Below are 19237 nucleotides of genomic sequence, written 5' to 3'. Positions count from 1 at the left end.
TACTCAATGAAGAGCTCTTACTGTTTTTAATTTGTATCTTCTGTTTGCCACAATGCTTACCAATTATAGGTTTATCATAGCTCTTTAAATTGTGTAGCATTGCAGGTACCCTGAGCAGAAGGAAATTTAATATGTGGAATAGATGACATCAATGTGAAAAGCTGCAGAGCCAGGTTTTCTCAGGGAGTAGGGATGGCTGCACTCGGGCTACAGAATGTTTGGGCTTGGGAAAGTGTTCTTTTGAATCCAAACTGAGATCTCCTTGTTGGTTTGGATTTATTATCATTGTATAATAGTAAACAGAAAATAAAAAATAACACCTATTATTTCTCAAAAAGTTGGTGTTTTTTTTTTTCTTTTTCCCCTTTTTATTTTCCTCCTTTCAAAGGAAGTGTTGTGCACTGGCATGCTTTATGGCCTGGGTATTTTTTAGTACACTTTTTCTTTATTTGTGTTCCTGCTGAGTTATAGCATAAATAGAGTTTATTTTACTGAGTTTATCATGTGTAGAAAAGTGTCCCTAATTTAGTTGTAGTTAAAAATCATATTTTAATATTCTAAAGGTGATGTTTCTTCCAGCTGTTTCTATTAGGATTGTGTTAGAATTTCCTGCTCCCTCACATGGGCTGCCAGCTAGAAGATGATAGGGTGCAGTCTTGACTATGACAAGAAAATTACAAGCACTTAATGGGCAAGAAGTGTTTATTCTCCTGGAAACAGAAAAGAACAGCACAACTGAACAGTGGACCGAGCTGGTCTTGAATTGAAATCCAGCCTTGTACATTTTGTTTCTTTTCTCTACACAGGAAAACAACACAGAAGATGAAGAAAGAGACAGACTCATGTTATTAAGGTAGAATTTAAGTACCTGTTATTTAACTGCTTCATGGAAACTTTTGACATCTCTCTACCAATCTGTATAATGTACTTCTATAATGTAATGGTAATTGGTTTGTTAGAAGAATAACCTAAAAAGTGAAACTTCTCAAAATCTTAATGCTGATGTATATCAGCTGTAAACAGATAAAAGGGGACCTAGCAGGGCAATGTCACCAGGTGACCCCCAAGCAAATGTAGTCCTGGGTGGGTTGTTTGGGATTTTTTAATTGTTTTTTTCAGTATTCCTCTATTCTTGTATTCTACTTATACTCGTCTATATCTTGGGTCACATGTTGGTGTTTCCTAAGCTGCAAGGATGAACTGCCTAGTTTCAGAAAGTGTTTCATGGGTTTGTGCCAGTTCAGTATTGCACCTGTAGGCTGAGATACAGAGTAGATGTATCAATAACTGTGTGCTTAGTCCTGGGACGGGGAGCGGGCTGGCAGTGAAGTCAGTGTCTTGAAAGCTGCTTTTTGGAGAGGGTTGGGTTGTGCAATGACTGTGCTTTATGCAGATGGCTAAACTTTCTGGAGTGAGAAAAACCGATGTCTAAACACACAAAGCTGAAATCTTTCACTGTATTTCTGTCAGAAAGACTTGGCTTTTATAAGACTTGCATTTGTGTAAGCAAACAGTGTTATATTATGCCCCAAGACTAGATTTCCTTGCATTATTTCTCCAGCATTTGACTTGTCTGACCACAGGACCATAGCTTAGCCAAAAAAATTTCTTAAAGGAATGTTTTAACTTGTAAGACTTAAACATACAGCACTGCATTCCCACCCCTGTTTGCATTTTGGAGTAGCTAATGGACTAAGCTAATAGCCACCGAAAAAATCATGGTACACATTCAAGTCTTTTAGGTTTTGAGTTTTGTTCTGAGATTCCACTGAAACACCATAATGGAAGCCAAGTTTATTGTGCTCTGCAGTGAAAGAGCTGAGGAAAAGGTGTTATGGTTCAGAGCAACTTCAAGTATTTCCCAGATATTTTGTAATGCCAGATGCTGCTGAAGTATCTCACTTAATATTCTGCTTGCTTTGCCAGAATGCAGCAGATTAATAAACCACATTAGTTAGGAAATAGCTTTCTGAGAGAACTAGGAAAGATAATTCAAGGTTTTAGACAAAGCTATTGAAGCAGAGACGAGCTGGCATTTCCCAAAAGCTAATCAAATACTAGTAGAGCAATAAGGGAGTATAGTACATTATTTGGGAACAAAAGTCAAGGGAGAAGATTTCAAGAGATACTCTCTCTATGTGCCAGCAGATAGTACATTCCAATGTTGAGACTTTATCACTATAGAAATTACTCTTGAAATAATCATCTGTTCTCTCAGATGATATCTTCTAAATCATATTGAATGTTTAGGCCTAGTGGAGGACTTGCACATAGCCCTAACTTATTTCTGGATCTGAGACGGACTACCAGGTTCAGCAGATAATAGGAATTCTGGGCATTTTTTTCTACATATTCGATCAAAATAGAACAACTGGCAATTGTGGGTTTTTTTCTGATCAGACTCAAGTTAAGTCTCTCCTGTCTTGCACAGTTGGTAAGCAATGATTTGGATGTTCATCCAGGTTATGAAACAGCTGAATTTCAGTATTTGCAATGAAAGGGGAGCAAAAGAAAGAAGAAAAAAAAAGTGCGTGAATGTATTTTACGAACACTGGAGCATATCAACAGGGAGACTGGAAATGCTCAGCTTCAACCCTACTGGAATTAACTTTGTTATTAATGGCAAATAAAAGTGTGTGTCTTGGGGGACACACTACTAGTATATATAAGAATTTAGAAATGCTACAGGATATTTTTCTTTTGGGGAAAAATTATTATGGCAGATTCATCCTGTTGGGCTTTGTAATTTGTTTCCTCATTTCATGTAAAAGCTAATTGTTAAATGTAATTAGATGTACTAATTCTGCTGGCTAAATTCAAGCACAGCTGCAGGAACACCCCATGGCACCACAGTGTAACCAGGGTAGTGTCACCAGTCTGATTATACATGATGCTGAAAACTGTTGAATCTAGTAGGCACAAATACCACTGTTATTGTTATGAGAAACTGGTCTTTTACCCTGCCTAACTCCTTTATACACTTCCCAATACCAACGTAATTGTGTTGCCTTTTTTGAAAAAGATATGCCAAGTAGCCAGAGAGCTTAGAGTATAAAATATTAGTGATATAAAACTGATATACCTTGTCAAACTTATCAAGAAAGTTGTGTCTGAAACTGGCTAGGAACTAACAAACTAGCAAGTCCACAAAGAAAAGTCTGAAATGGGTGAAGTGTGCTTTCAAGGAAGGAATCACAAGGCTGATGTTTCACGTGCCTCCCTCTCTCCCTCATCTAATGTGTTTTTCATAAAATATGCAAACACAATGACAATTTAAAGATCAAAGATGGTAAAATTGACGAACAAAGGCAAGTGTGTAATAAAACTTTCCAGAGTACTTTTTTCTCTGATCAGATTTTTTTCTGATCGTGCTTTATATTTTAAACTGATTTTTTTGCCTTTGATTCAGAAAAATTGACCAGGATTTGGAATCTGTGGCTACACAGTAGGCTTGAGATACCAATGTCTCTTGCAGTACACCAAAATTACTTTTTGGTGTTTTTTTCTTCTCGCATACCAAATATAGGAAATGAAAAATTTAGTTTTGGTATTTTCTTGGTAGTGAGGTCAATGATGAAGACGCATTAATCAGCAAATGCTCTTGGCTTTGGTTTAGTCTCTCAAATTTTGTGTGTCTACACACACTGATGTACACAGGCTTACTTTGATGTTAGCTGAAGTAATGCAAAACTCTAAATGATGCCTTTTTCCTTTGATTTTGAAAGAATGTCTCATTTTTCTTTGACTTTTTTCTGCTTGATAAGAATTAAACCAAAATAAACCTGGTTAAGGGGCAGTGCATCCACACAGCCTTCTGTACTAGCTTAAATCTACTTGGTATTACTTCCCTGTCACGTGCATGTGCACCCTTGCTCCAGAGTAATCTGTAATGTGATAGGATACCACTGTTTCAGCTCCCTCACGCCCATTTAGAAAGACCTGTTTTCATTGCTGTTACTGTTACTCCACTGTTTACATTAATCCTTTTTACCTTCTTTCTTTTTACAGTCATGTTTTTCACACTAATTCTTTTTGTTTATGCAATCAGGCTGGTCAAGAGAAAGCAAATCCAGTCATTTTGGGCATTGCTTGTAGGCACCTAGGGATAGATCCAGACTAAACAGATGCAGTCACATCTTCTCTAATAGGTTATCATGAATGACTATAGCTAACGTGATCCAGTTACAGAGTCAGGTCAATTCTGCCCTATGTGCGTGTGCACTTTTGAGTTCTGTATATTGATACAGGGTATGCAGCAGGGAATATTTGAAGTGGCTTGGATGAGGATGCAAACATAAAATATGGAATTACACTTTCTAAGCAGATATTGTGCCAAATGTCAAGATTTCTTTGCTAGCTTACGCTGTTGGAAAAAAAATAAATGTAAGGATTTTTTGAGTATTTTCCAAGTGAAGAATAGTTTTCATCCAGTCTCTAGTAAAATTAAATCCAATAGCAAGTGACGTGTGCAAAATCCTTGGAAAGTGTTGCCAGCAATCATTGTAAATTGTAGTTCAGTGGGTTCATTTTCAGCTTTAGGGGTTTGACAGCAGAACTCTACAGAAATTTTAGGTTACCATTTTTTAATCTGCAAGTATAATTCTCTGAGTTTCCATCATTTCCCCTTAAAAGCAGTCATTAAAATTTGCTAACTTTTCACCCTTTCTTTAGGGAGCATGACAGACTGAGGAAATAGCAGTTTTCCAGAATTTATGCCAAAGCAAAGTTTTACCTTAATTGCTGTCAAGTAGCTTATTTTTCTCACAGCTGTAAAGCAGGTGTCTGTATCTCAGTATAACTAGTGCTACAGTAAATTGAAGGAGGCAAGCACTAATGTCCCTGAAAGCTGAAACAACTTTGAGGAACATGAGTCATAATAGATGTGTGGGTGGAACTGAAGAAATAGAATTTCATTAACTGTTTCCCCATTGATTTCTTATGAAAGTAGAATTTATTTAACTTAAGAGCTTTGGGTAGTCTATGTAGAAAGAGAAGCCAGTCCAGTTTACACTAGGGACGGTATTGAGCTACAAAATTCAAAATTCCTATGGAGTCTGAGGTTGGGCTTACTTTACTTCTGACTTATGCAGTCTGTCTCTCAAATCAAACAGCGATGTTTAATGCTGGCATCCTTGGGCACCTTCTGAACTTCTCTGGAATAACAGGGGCTGTATTTCTGATCTACCTGGTGATGTATCTTGACTGGGAACTGAATTAGGATCACCTTGGGCAGTAGATACTCTAAGAGTAAAAGGTGTATGAACCACCACAGGGAACCGTTTTGTATTATAAACCCAGGTTTTTTTTTTCCTAACTTGAGGTAATCGGTAACTGTCTCTTGTTTGAGCATTACCTATACTAGTATAACTGCTGATTGTATTTCTGTTCAGCATTTTTTTATGATGGCAGGTAATTTACTACGCTAAAGTTGCATTTGCTTTTAGCTCTTGATAGTTCTTCTTATGGAGTAAACCTCTTTTCCCGAGAAACTATAAGCTAGTTATGTCAATGAGAGAAAAAACGCTGGAGAACTAAGTCAAGAAGCATGTTCCCAAGTCAGAGCCCTTGTTGAGAAGAACAGATTTCAAACATATGTTAAATATACTTTAGACTACAGGCTTAGATTCCTCTGTCTGTAACTTCAAATACCTTTAAGCCTTTTTTTCCTTTTACATTTTTCCCTTAACTGTTGCTGAATCAAACGAAATTTGCCTGTGGTGTGAGAATTGCTGATTGGGCTTTCTAATTACCATAAATTTTCTCAGTGCTTTATAAAGCATGATGCTGTTGTGCGCTGTAGTGATAGCGTAATTAAAGCATTTGCAAAATATATAAATAGCCAACTCTTTTTGCATGTACTGTTCTTCCTTTAGGCTATCTGTGGACCAACTCTGGGCTTCAGGGACAGGGTCATTCTGGTGTCAATGAGGAGCACAAAGGCGTGAGGAGCAGGGGAGAGGGAAAGCTGAATGCCTAGCTCTTGATGTACTGCTCCTGCCATCGTGAGCAGTATGGTCGTGCAGTCTGGTACTGGGCTCTGTTTTTGGAGTAGTACCTTAGCATTAGAGGGAGTTAATGAGTAAATCTTTCTTCACACAGGAAGAGTATGAAACAAAGTGTCTCAGAGCTAGTGTTATTTGCTGCTGAAACAAAGTTAAAAGTCCAGAACTGTGCAACTCCTGGAATTTATATTAGCTTCCAACTCTAGCTTCAACATCTTAACATATTTCACGACTCAGACTGCGTGGGAAAAGTGATATGCAAAGATTTTTTTCATAAAATGAGCACTTTCAATACGGAATATTTTAGGGGTTGTTTTTATTTTTATGATCAATTATGTTTTTCACTTTTTATGGTCTGTTATTTTGAGAAATATTGAAGACCTGTATTGTCCATTGACTTCGTTACTCTCCTGCAGATATACTGTTGACAGTGGCTGAGCCTGAAAAATAACAGATTATGGATTTTATGCCTTTCTCACATATAGCACTTAAGATCTGTAGTTTTCTTCTAGTGTGACATTAATGATGTTTGTGGCACAGCAGGACTGTCAAGAGAATTTGAAAATTAAAGGATATGAATCATCATAGAAACAGTGGTAATGTTATTTTCCATGACTACTGGTCTGGGATGTAACTCTGGACCAGATCTTGCTTTATTACAGAGAACAGAAATTCAGTGGGTTGAGAAAGAAGTTCTCTGATACTCTTTGATACCACAAGCCATCTAGATGTTTAATTCTATTCAGTTATTTTGGAGAAATTTAGTAATTGAGAGTAATGACACAAAAACCTGAAAAAAAACCCTCTTTGCACGGGAGAGCAGGAATGCTAGTTATTTATTGCAACATATTGCGAAATGTTTCCAGAGAGGATGGAGATGGCCAGAAAAGAAGTTCCTGTTCATTTCTCTCAGACTGCTGAAGAGGGGATCATTAGGCCCACTAATTAATTGTCACGTTTAATGGAATATTCTGAACCAAGAGTTTGAAGGCACTTCTAAACAACTACCAATATACAAAGCCTCTGATTTTGCCTTATTTAATGAAAAAATTATTAACTTGCTCTAATATTTCAACTTTTCTGCATTCCTAGCATATTGGGTTGAAATATTATCTGTTTTGCTTTGGCTTTCTTGTGATCTGAAGATTCAACTATGGTTAACTTCAGTGAACTAAATAAAGTTTTTGGCTCTTTATGAAGTAGTAAAATAATTTTAGTGGCTAACAAAAATATTATTTAGTGTTGCTTTTCACTACACAGTCCTGATCATTTGTGATAAAAGATTTCTGGCAGTAATTAAAAGGATGAAGTCTATACTGTTTTGATATGACCAATGGGGAATGCTGTGGAGGCTTTTTCTAATTAATGGGGCATTTTTATTTTACCACGGAGATGGTTTGAAGGCAATGTTTTTATTCTGTAGAGAAGGCTCAGAGACTTTTCTTACTAAGTAAAAGTCCCAATACCCTCTTGTCACATGCCACAGGCTTTTGCCTGGAAGGAGTAAGGGAAAGCATTAATAAAGCTTCAGATTCTTCCTTGGTGTGAGGAAAAAGGACCTTTTACGATATGTTGTACACAATGCGTGATCCATGCTGTAACACTTCTGTGCAGATGGCAGAGCTGTGGGCAACAAAAGAGAACATGGGCTGTGATATGTGTTTAAATCTTTTGCTGTTGAGTAGAGGATTAATGCCCCTGGCACCATTATGTGTAGCACCCATGCTTGACCCATGGGTCTCCTCGCCCCACACCAGGTCCTTGGGTGTGGGGAACTTCCAGTTTTGGTCTCTAGGTTATCTGTAATTTGCCTGGACTTCTCAATCTTCTTGATACCTCAAGGCACTGGTTCTCCGCCTTCTGGATCAGTGCAGCACCTCCAATCCTTCCAGGTGCCCTAGGGAAACTTTGATATGTGTTCATAGCTCAGGCATGTGTGGTGGCTGAAGGAAAGAGCTGAATAAAGTTGCAAAGCTTTCTTAAGGAATCATTTTTTAATTTTAGGCAGCACTAGTGGTGCTAAACTTCCTCTACATCCTATCCCAGTTCTCTGAATCGTAGAGTATCTGAAGTTGGAAGGGGCCCATAAAGATTATCAATTCAAAATCTCTGCTCCGTGCAGGACTATCTAAAACTAAATCGTATGACTAAGAGTGTTGTCCAGATGCTCCTAGAACTCCGACAGGCAAAAAGAGCATCCTTTTTCTCAGATACAGCTACTTATCTGGACCAGAGACACTTCCATCTGACCTTTGCAATTAGCTTCGTTCTGGCACAGTTAGCGGGTCTAGCAGGCAGCAGTCCCCAGCAGATGATGCTTCTTTTCTTCCTCTCCCCCCTCCCCTTCTGCTCTCATTTGAGCTGTGCTTCTGTGATTATGCTTTAGATTACCAAAAAAAAAAAAAAAAAAACCAAAAAAAAAACCAAAAAAAAACCAAAAAACCAAAACACTTCTTCCTCTGTTGGATTTCAGTATTCCTTCCTGAGACAGAAATTGTTTCATTGCCTTGTAGTTAATTCTTAGTTCTCAAAGAGCTTGATGTATTCATGAGAGACTGTTTTGTAGTCTGTTTTATGGCAGAATTTTTTATTTTCAGATCACTCTGTGTCACTTTCTTGCCACATTTTACCAGAGTATTTAATCCAAAAAGGTTTCTTGATAAAAAAATTTCTTAAGACCCATATCTCTCTGCAAAGCGCTCCCTTTCTGATGATATGGAATGTTTTAGTGACGCTTCATTGAGTTTAGAATGCAAAAACTTCTAGTCAGATCTTTGCTAGAGCACAAGTTTTGCAAGTACAACATCTGATATTTTAGGTGGCTGTGAATCTTTTTGCATGTATGGCCAATGTCACAAATTCATTAGTAACTGTATAGTTAGATACAATCTAACATCTGAGTCATGCCTGTATTACTTCAGCTAGAGCTCGTTATGATATAAAGTTATACCAGCAGATATTTGCAGTGATGGTGGACTGATATACTTTTTGATGTCCTTTCCATTATGAGGCCACTGGCAACATGAAAAAGATTTGGGTTTGGTTTAGAAGTGCAATTTTGTGCACTGCTTGGGTTCTGAAAATATGTGTATTCATCAGTCTTTCCTTAAGCCACATCGCTACTGAGAAAGGAAAGCCTGATCCTGGTTTGTATGCAGTCTTCTAGAGGAAACCTCCACTGCTGGGGAAGGAAAGGAAAACAAAATGTCTCTTCCCTAGTTTTTGGTGCAGTGCTTGTTACTGTTTTACAGAAGGGATGGAAGTCCTGGATGCTTCAGTTTTCTGCTTCCATGGACTGCAGACCTCAAACGTGGCACAAGTACTTTTCTTGTTGAGCAAGATCAGACAAACCTTGTGGAATCTAGCTGTGGTTGATGAGGATATTGGACATGTGGATGGTGTATGCAGGCCCCTGGATCTGAAACGAGTTCAGGCCTTGTGGACAGGGCGGGAGATGTACCAACCTCATGGCCATGCTCTGGCTCATGCTGGAAGTGTGCTGTGTTGGGTAGTGCTGTGGTGGTCACCACGAAAAGCCAGCAGTGCTCAGGAACACCACCCTGGGATTTCAAAAATGTTCCCTAATGTCTGGAGCTGAGGCTTTTTTGAATGCCTAGTAGTGTTTTGGGGCCTGTATTTGATCTCCTCAGCTTTCTGTTGATTTCTGCCCTCCATGTCCCTGCACCCACAGGGAGTAGTACTTACTGCACAGGCAGGGTAACTGCAGGAGTACCATGTGAGTTTTATTAAGGGCCTTTGCAAACTCAAGTAGAGTTTTGACTTTACACTGATGCATATGTTGGCTATTTTGTTCTCATCCTTTTAAGGTAACTGTGCTTCATTTCTTTCTCAGACCATTCACCAGTAGTGAATGTCACTTTCATCCTTTTTTCCAGGTGATATACTTCTTTAGTAGAGGATTGCTAACTGTGTGTTACTATTGCGATCCCATGCAGTGGGCAGTATATCTCATCCAGTTGTTACACCTGGTCAGACAGATTTGTGTGTGAATGTGCAGTTAATATATTTTGGCCAATCCGTAATTTAATAGTTAGGGTTGTCATTTTTTTCAGTGACTGCTTATTGTTGTCTCTGATATTGATGATTTTTTGTGCGAAACGCTGACATTAATTTGCCACCTAGTTTTCCAAAGTATTTTCCATTTTCATTTGGGACTTTCCAAAGTTTTGGCACTTTTCTCTCATATATGTTGCATATAAAATTTTTCTAAGTAGTCTGATGATATAGTGAAGTTAGGGTATCTCACAAAACCAATGATAATTTGCATTCCCTGTCCTATAGCCATGGCTTTAAAAGAAATAACCTCTTTTTAAAATACCAAACCAGTATTCTTCCTACTGTTTCACACTATAATCCTCATAAAAGCAAACTCTCTGAATTTCTGTTTTGGTTTAGTTGTAATATGTTGAAATGGATATGTCAGCAGCATCATTTTTCTTCCTGATTTGAAGTTCAGTAGTTTTCCATACCAATAGTATATTCCCGAGTTAATGGAAAATTCATGCTGAGCTATTTCATATTGGCTAGCTTTGCATGTCACCTCTGAAGTTTCTGTTGGCTGGCAAAAATGGCTGGCATTTTCTGTTTATCAGTTCTTTTGACTCTTTCTCTGCGAAGCCGTAAAGCTAATAGCCTGCAGGTGGAAGACTTCAGATATTAACAGCAAAAGATGCCAGATTACACTGCAAGCAGGCAAGCCTCCGATCACACTGCTGAAATATTTTTAAATCAATTGTGATACCTAATTTGCTTTACTTGTTTGATATTGTGAAATATTTTTATAACTTTGAGAAGACTGATATGTGGCTCATTTACTCCTTTTAATGTGAGCACAAATGAAAAAATGTTAGATATTTTTATCTTGACAGTTTATGAAACAAAAAATACATTATACAATCTTGTTGGGTTTTAGATTCAGCATGAAAAGAGCTAACTGTGTTTCACAGAAAGCTTTGAGAAGTCTGCTGCTTACATTTACTTCCAACATTGACTTGGTTGCTCTAGGGACTATACAAAACTGGTAACAGGAAAAACAATATATTGAGTGGAATTCAGACCATAGGTTTATTTTTGCTGTCTTAGGAGTATGTATTCTTCCTCTACCAAAAAATTATAAGAGAAAATTTTAGCTAAGCCCTTTCAATTGCCAGCTTTCATCCTTCACCATGTGCAGATTAAAAATGTAATTTAGTGACACAGATACAGAATCCCATTAAAACTGCATACTGCAGATGTTTTCTCATGGATAAATATCTTTCCAGTAAAATCCTCAATGTGCCAAAATACTGCATTTATTTTTCCATGCTCCTTCCTTAAGAAAATCAAACCAATGACTCCTTCACCATCTGCCCTGAAGAGAAGCAAATTGGTAAGAGGTTTTCAGGGCAGTAGCCAGAATGCCCTTCTTTCCCCAAGTTGTGTTTTGAATTCTATATATTGTATTACTTCTTAATTCTTTGATGCAGAATGTTTAGGTTTTTTGGTGGTTTTTTTTTTTTTTGGTTTGGTTTTTTTTTCCCAAATCACAATTTTGTACAAAAAGTACTTCCATTTATCTCATCTGTTCAGAAAATTGTATCCCTTCATATTCCATAGCATCCTGTGGGAGTGGTTTGCGTCATGGTTTCTTGTTTTTCTCGTGGGTTTTACATGAAGAGATTTGTTTAGAAGAGCAAGGACTGCCCTGAAAGGTAGTACCAGAGTTTTAAATAAGCTGTATTTAATTAAAATGGTGAACTGGAAAATTTTCTGGAATGTTGTTTTTTGAGAATATTTTAAGCCCTCAGTCTGGCCACATCTGAACACTAGAAAGACCATAGAAGATTTTACAAGACTTGTAAAAGTGTAAAATGGTTATGCTGGGAAAGCAGGTGGTACAAGTACAGTGTGGGTGGACTCCTGGATAATATCCATGTAAGGCATACAGTCTCAGGTGTCATGAAACTCTAGAGAAAACACAGTGTAGTTTTGCAGTGATGCTGATACGTATCTTTGGGCTGTCAGGTAGGGGGTAAATTTACACCTTGCTCCTGCCAAAGCTGTGATGTAGTCGAGGCAGGGCTGCATGAGCCAGAGGTGTGGCAAGTGTACGGAGTGTACGAGCTCCAGGATGGGAGGAGGCACCCTTGTCCTGCAGTTTTATATGTGACAGACAGCTGGTGAAGTCACCCTTCAGTGGAGCTGAAAGGTGTGAGGCAGGTTAATGAAAATATTATGAAGTGGTTACCAAGAAAATATGGGTTTCTTACAAATGTTACATCAACATCCCACTTCATTCTGTCTCTTTGAAATAACTTTGTCCATTTCAGTCTTTTTTGAACGCATTTGTTCAGATTGATGCCAAAAAAAGCTTCATTTGCAAATACACTTTAAAATCAGCAAAGCATTTATTTTATTATCTATGGAGCGCATCCATGGCTTGATTTACATGAGATTTTTCTTCTAAAGATTTCTAGTCTACTTGTCTACTGCATTCTGGTAGCTGAAATTGCTGTATAATGTAAGTAAAAGAACAGGTTTGGATTAGCTAAGTAAAGTTAGCTGAACTACCATAAGTGTGGTTATAGAGATCCATGTAAGTTCTGAAAATTAAATTAGGAGCTGAATACTGAGAAAAGGAGCCCAGGCTGAGCTCTGGCTTCACTACAGCAAAATAAGAAGTGCCTGTAGTTGAGCTAACTAGTTTAAAATTAACTTGGCTTTATCTAGATACTGTATTGCAGTTGCAGCAGCAAGCACAGCAGATGTGCTTGCATGTTCCCAGGAAAGTTATGCTACAAATATTCAAAAATAACCAAATTATAGACCTTTAAATTTAGGTTTTATACTTTTCTGTATAAATTGACTTTTTGTGTCAGATTACAAATGTTTTCATACCAATTGAGTGAAAAGCCAAACATGTCATAGTAACAATTTGTTCTGCTTCACAAAGCTAATATTAGATTTGAAAGCAGCAACTTGACAATACTTGAGAGGGTGGCTAAGTTTCTTTTGGAGAAAGCTAATTACTTTTATGTGGTTTATTTTATTGGCAGAAATATCTCCCAGTTCAATTTTCTATTGTCAAAATGATATTCGCTCCTTTATTGCCTGTTCATCAGACTGAGATATTCATGCTTATCTTAAAGTGAATACTTCTAGCTATACAATATCTACAGCTACATAAATAGATTTTCATGAGAAGGCTGCCATTTTTGCTTAATTTTAGGACAGACATTTTGAGATCGCATTCTGTGCCTATGCTGTTTTCTGTCATCTAGAATGTTACCGGAATATTACATCTAGCTTACCTACCTGGTTAGCACAGATACCTAAGCTAGTTGCTGACTGTTGCTTTGTGCTCCTCTTTCCACTGCAAATAAGTTTTCAGGAAAATATTAATTTCCCATGAGGAGATGGGACTTTCGGTTATTCAATAACCAGATGTTTCAAAATTAAATTAGAGCTTTCTTTCTGTCTGTGGGAGACCTTTGGGCTCCTTCTACAGTCTCACTGTCATACTGTGACATAGAATGAGGATAGATTTATCCATCTAAGTCTATCTTGGGCTTCTTGTTTGTGTGTTCTTTACATTCTTAAATCTTGCTAGTCAGGACAGAAACTTTTTGGCAGAGAGATTAGTTTCACTTGTTCTTGCTAACCGGAAAGGAACGGTTTCATTAAGGGGTGAGGCAGTTCCATAACTTGAGAGATTACATTTCTGAACGTTGGTCAGTTCTGGAATTTGTTATGCTACCATTTCTTATGGTAAATTTCAGTATGTAGAGATATATCTATACCTTCAATGTATTTCCAGCTTTTTCTTCTGTTATAATATTTCAGCTTTCAATGAGGCTTAAATACTTGTTTAATTGTTCAAGCCATATTTTACAGTAACATCTTTTCTAATGCTGTTAACATTATTTGGGTTAGCTGAAGTTCAAATTCCATTAAGAACAACTGCAAGTTCACACCTCAGGTTTTAACCCCTCGAGAGATCAGGACATTTACATTATAAAGCATGATCTTGATGGGCAAAAGCTGTGCAACCTTTTCTTTTTGCCTTTATCTTCAGAGAGTACAGAACATAGTGCACAATGAGACCCTTGGATGGATAATTGTCATGTTGAAACACATGCATAAATGCCATTAATACTAATAGACCACATAAGTAGGTATTAAGGGGCAAACAGTGCATATGTTTTACTACTAGGATCAATGTCTTATTCTGCCTGACCATTGCCCTATCAGGGAGTATCAAGGTAGTGGAGGGGGAGGAAGGATGATTTACTTCTATTAGTTGCACTTTGAACCATTTGGAAAATGCAGGAAATAAAAATTTTAGAGGCAAGGTGATGTTTCCTGCATCCCAGAAACTGAACTCCATTTGGTGCATGTTTTTGCTGGGAGAAGGTCACTAGTATGAGAAATACAAAGGACAAAAGGAAAGAATTCCGAATATGCCTATTTTTAGGCAATTTCCTATCCATATTGATGTAATATTTTTGTCTAGTTTTCTCAAGAACTAAAAATAATCTTTCCATGACATGGTTCTCCTCCAGCAAAGAATCTTTCTTTCTGCACTGTTCCAAGCGCAAGGAGTTTATAACCTGCTGGAGGTTTTTAATGCAATATCTAAAACTAAGGCAATAAAACAGGTCCTCATTAAAAAAAATAGACATGTAATATCACAGTTGGACAAGAATGTCTAATATTGGTGTCTCCAGGCATGCTGCTGTCAATGGTAGGACGTTAAATCACACTTGATACCAAAAGATACCACGGACATCTCCCCAAAGTCACTAAATTAATGAGAATCATCTCAGTATCTGACCACGCACTCAGAAAATGTGTCCCTCACTGAGACAGGCTGATGAGTGGTGATGATTTACCCATGCAAAGTATTCTCTGAATTTCTGCCAATGCAATTTCAAGAAATGTTTAGTATTTGCTATCAATTATAGCATTTCTGTCTTGCTTAGGAAATACAGACACCATCTTAATTTGGCCTATAAATGCAAGACAAACAATGCAAATGATATCCCAACCTGCAAATAATAATAAAGAAATAAAGGGAGGCTGGTGCCACTGAGGGTGTCAACACTTTCAGATGAACCTGCATAAAGGGATCCATAAACCCACCATTATTTATGGGCTGCTTTGCAGAAGTGTTGAGATGTCACAGCTGCACTGCTTGGGGTAAGAGCTGCCAGTGCACCATCGCTCCAAACATGCTGCCCAGCCAGGTTAAGTGGCTGCGTATACATCTCCCTCTCTGAGTCAGGACCCCTGAAACAGTGATTTTAGCCCTGCAGCGTGCCTGTCTTTAAAAGCTTAATTCTCAGTGTATTCAATGCAATGAATCATTTCTGCAATGGAAAAAGAGTCAGGGCGGGGAGGGGAAAGTTGCTTTAGAAGAGCAGTCACAAAAATAAAGAACCAATTTGGAGAAAATGTTCATCTAATGCTCTTTATTTATAAAGAATAGCAAGTGCTTTAGTGAGTTTTGGACTGTTGTTTGAGGGAGGATAACATAAGCTAACACTTGCAGTTCTGCAGTGGCAAGTAAGACATGACAGAAGTTCACCAAATTTCCAAAAGGTAATATTAAAAAGTTAGCAGAAGTATATTTGTTTAGCTCAAAACCATTGTGTTCCTAATATTAATGAATTAAGAAAAGGGCTAGAAAAAAAGACTGCTGCCTTGAAAATCTAACTTCTGGACAAATTGAAGTGGCCATTTGCAGCAATTATTTGGTTTTGGTACAGTGGGGTTTTTCCTTCATTTCGATATTTTAGGTGACTTGTCCTTTCACTTAGAAACTGAATTTTGTTGGAGATTATACCCTTATTTGTGACAGGCATAGTGTTCTTAAAAACTTGTGACTCTCAGCTCCTTTGAACAAACCTTGTGAAATAGTTCGATAACAAACTCTTGAAAATTTTAATCTTTCACAGAAATACAATATGCAAGGTACTTATAATCAGATATTCCACAAAAACAATATGGAAAAATTTGTAGGATTCTCTTCTTTAAAGATAACTGGGTTAAACATTATCATATGAAATTGTTTATTTTTACATAATATTAAATATGTTAATATTTCATAACTAAAAAGATTGTCAAAAGAAACAGGCATGAGAAGGTAACTTTGAATGCTTTCTAAAAAGCAAAAATCAGAATGCATTGAAATATTGTAGTATTTCTCAGTGTTTTGTGTGGAATGTAATAAGCAGATTAATAAAAGCATTAAGCTAAAGTAAATTAACAGCTGTAGGTAAAAAAAATAATAATGAAAAGCCCCCAAACTTACACGCTTGAACTTTGTCATACCTAGAACTCCCAAATATCTGTTTCCATATTTTGGCCTCAGTCAGCTTCAGTTGTGCTTCAACTAAAAAAACAGTGCTAAGCAAGGACACTGGCCACCTGCTATTGTTGACAACAATGAGCTCAACACTGGATTCCAGAAAAAAATCTGTAATTCATTAGTTTATCTTCCAATTTTGGGTAACAAGCTGGACATCAGTGGAGACCATAAAGAATTCTTTTTCTCAAGTTTTCTGGGGAAAAGCCTTGTTTTTGAAAAGCTGTCCTTTCAGGAAGCAGGCCAATAGTTACTGCTGGCAAGCCCTTTGCACAGAGATTCTTAGAATGAGCAAGGTCAAATTTGACTTTTTCATAGAAAGTCCAGATAAAATGCGTTTGCCAAATCGTTGAGATGGGGAAAAAAAATCCTGGAGATAGTATCGTCTAGTAACTTTAGGGTACAGAATACTGTGTGTTTGTGCATTAATATTTTTAGTGGTTGTTCCTCTTTGATTATTTTCTTGATCTGAAAGTGAGGCAAATGGAATTACAGGTTCATGATGTATCTGTTTTCTGTTCTCCTGTCTTCAACCTGTTTCTCAGTACTACCTTGGGTTATTGGTAAGGGGTTTTATATGCTAAATTCACTGTAAATCTCACTCTTTCTTGAGATGAGACAGATATAAGTTGGCTGAATCACAGTTAATCAGCCATAAAATTAAAAGCTATAAATTGCTGCTTTAATATTTGGGTTGCAATAAAAAACAATTTATTGGAGGACTTTAAAATATATATATATATATGTAATAAATATAAGGTAAGGGAAAATGTGTACCTGTACATATGCTGTCTTGGCTTGTCCTTAGACAATGCATGATTTCTGGTTTTGGTAAAACTTGTTTCTAAAATAACATCAAGGCATGGGTGGATGATACCGATAAACACAAGTGCTGGAACCGAACAATAAATCACCTGGTGATAGTTTCCTTTGTAATTTTATGATCCTTTTCTGTTGCTTTTGGAACACTTCAGTGTCTTGCTAGGTATATTTCTCACACAAATACAGCAGTTTGTGCAGGGAACTAGTGGAAAAATCAAGAGTGGCAGAGATGGGACGGGAGAATCTTTTCCGTGGAGACAGTAGAACCTAACTGCTGTAGGAAGTTATATCCGTAGGTGGTACTTTTGCACAAAGAACACACGGAATACAAACTGTTTACCAAATATATATAAATGGTATAAACATATTGCATATGTTCACCAACGTGTCTATGTTTACATAAAAATGAAATTGATTAAAGCCCAGAATATGAATATGTAAAGGTCAAATTCAGAAAATGTCATTTTCCAGAAACTGCAAGGAAGAGTAGTTTAGCAAGGTTTGGTTTGCTTAGCAGAGAGATTTGTTTTAAAGTGTACTTATTGTTTTGCCTCTTGGTAGAATTTCATTGAGCCTATAATTGTACAACAGTTACCATGCTGGCTTCTGCTTAAAGCAGGAAAAGTGTACTTTCTTCAAAGTACTGGTAATGGAGAATGGTATACTTTTTGAAATGTTTTCACATTTAAATACACTGCTGATTTTTCTTCTTTACAAAAGAAAGTGATTTGTTTCTAGTATTACATTTCATAGATCCTGGTACAAATACGACCATTAACAGGCTCTTGCATTAGGGGTAGACTGTCAACAGGTATCAGTGAAAAAAAAGTGAAGGCTGATTGGATTGGGTCAGCCAGCGAGATTAATGACTTCAGAGCAACTGCAACGGTCTCACAATGTCAATACTTGTTCTTTTTTTTTTTTAAACAATGAGAATAGGAAAAAAAACCTCCAAACAACACCAAATTATAAAAGGCAATACTACTCAAGTTCAAATGCTTTTGTCTGTCTGTTTATAAGGAAAGGCATTGTGATAATACTTGAAAATATGGAAAACAACCACCTGCATAATTCTGGATGTAGATTTAGGTATTTGTGATAATCTGGGAGTTCCAATATTAGTTTTGCTTTGTTATTAAGGTTGGCATAAACCTTAACATCTGAGCTGTGTGACAACAGATGTCCTTCATCACTTGGTATGTGTCCCTATTTTTTAGAAAATCTGAGATTTGTTTGCCACTCATCATGTGTGTTGATGTATCATAGAGATCACCCTGCTATTCCCCCTGTATGGTTTATCTCTGCTGATCAGCAGCGCAATGTTTTCACAGATGTTATCAATTACAGTTAGATAGAAAAATGTTGCCTTGTGCTTGAAGACCTTTCCAAGATCTGATATACAAAAAAAGGCATTGGTGACCTCTTGAGATCTTCTTTTCTTCAATGTGCACGAAGTCCACTAAAATGATCCTTTTCTTATTGAGAACATGACGGTCTGCCAGATGTTGTCAGTTGTAAGGTGTGTTTCCTTTGTGTTATTACATTTTTATTTCTGTTTGTAAGAGTTGATTAGTCCCAATTGCTGAAAGAAGAAGAGAATAGCACATGCTGTGTTAAGGAAAGTTTTGCCATGCTTGAGAGTGGGAAGTGAAATGCTTTGAACCTGTCCAGAGGTGAGTTGGGCAGTGAGACCTCTGATACACCAAGCCCTTGACCTTTCCAGCTGGAATACTGGTGGTGCTGCCATTTAGTCTGCAGCATAGGGTTTTGGTGCTGGTGATGTGGCTGTTTGCTCTCAGGATGAGTTAAGGGCTCTGGTGTGCATGGTGACAGATTCTAGAAGGTGATTTCTTTCAATGTTTTCTAAAGCACTACTGTGAAAAGTGACATAGACAGCCTTTTAGGAGCCAAAATCTCAATGACAGATCAATAGATCTGAACATCTAGCTCACTTAAGAGCTGCTAAAGTTTTATACCAAGTGCTGTGAAGCTCTTTGATCCTAAAGGTACTCATTATTTGCATAGTTTTCTACCCTGAAGTCACTTA

General features: G+C 37.3%; 1 protein-coding gene across 1 annotated transcript in view; it reads left to right on the top strand.

The window, feature by feature from the left end:
* Positions 1-19237, top strand: part of FAM13C (family with sequence similarity 13 member C) — a 135858-nt gene that overhangs the window by 38343 nt on the left and 78278 nt on the right. The window contains exon 6 of the mRNA XM_080402722.1: positions 807-853. Within this exon, the coding sequence (XP_080258848.1) occupies positions 807-853 (47 nt within the window). The remainder of the gene's footprint in view (positions 1-806; positions 854-19237) is intronic.

This window comes from Falco punctatus, assembly GCF_963210335.1.
Source record: "Falco punctatus genome assembly, chromosome: 9".
In the NCBI taxonomy this organism is placed as follows: Eukaryota; Metazoa; Chordata; class Aves; order Falconiformes; family Falconidae; genus Falco; species Falco punctatus.
The sequence above is the reverse complement of the archived record's forward strand: the minus strand, read 5'-3'. Positions and strand labels throughout refer to the sequence as shown.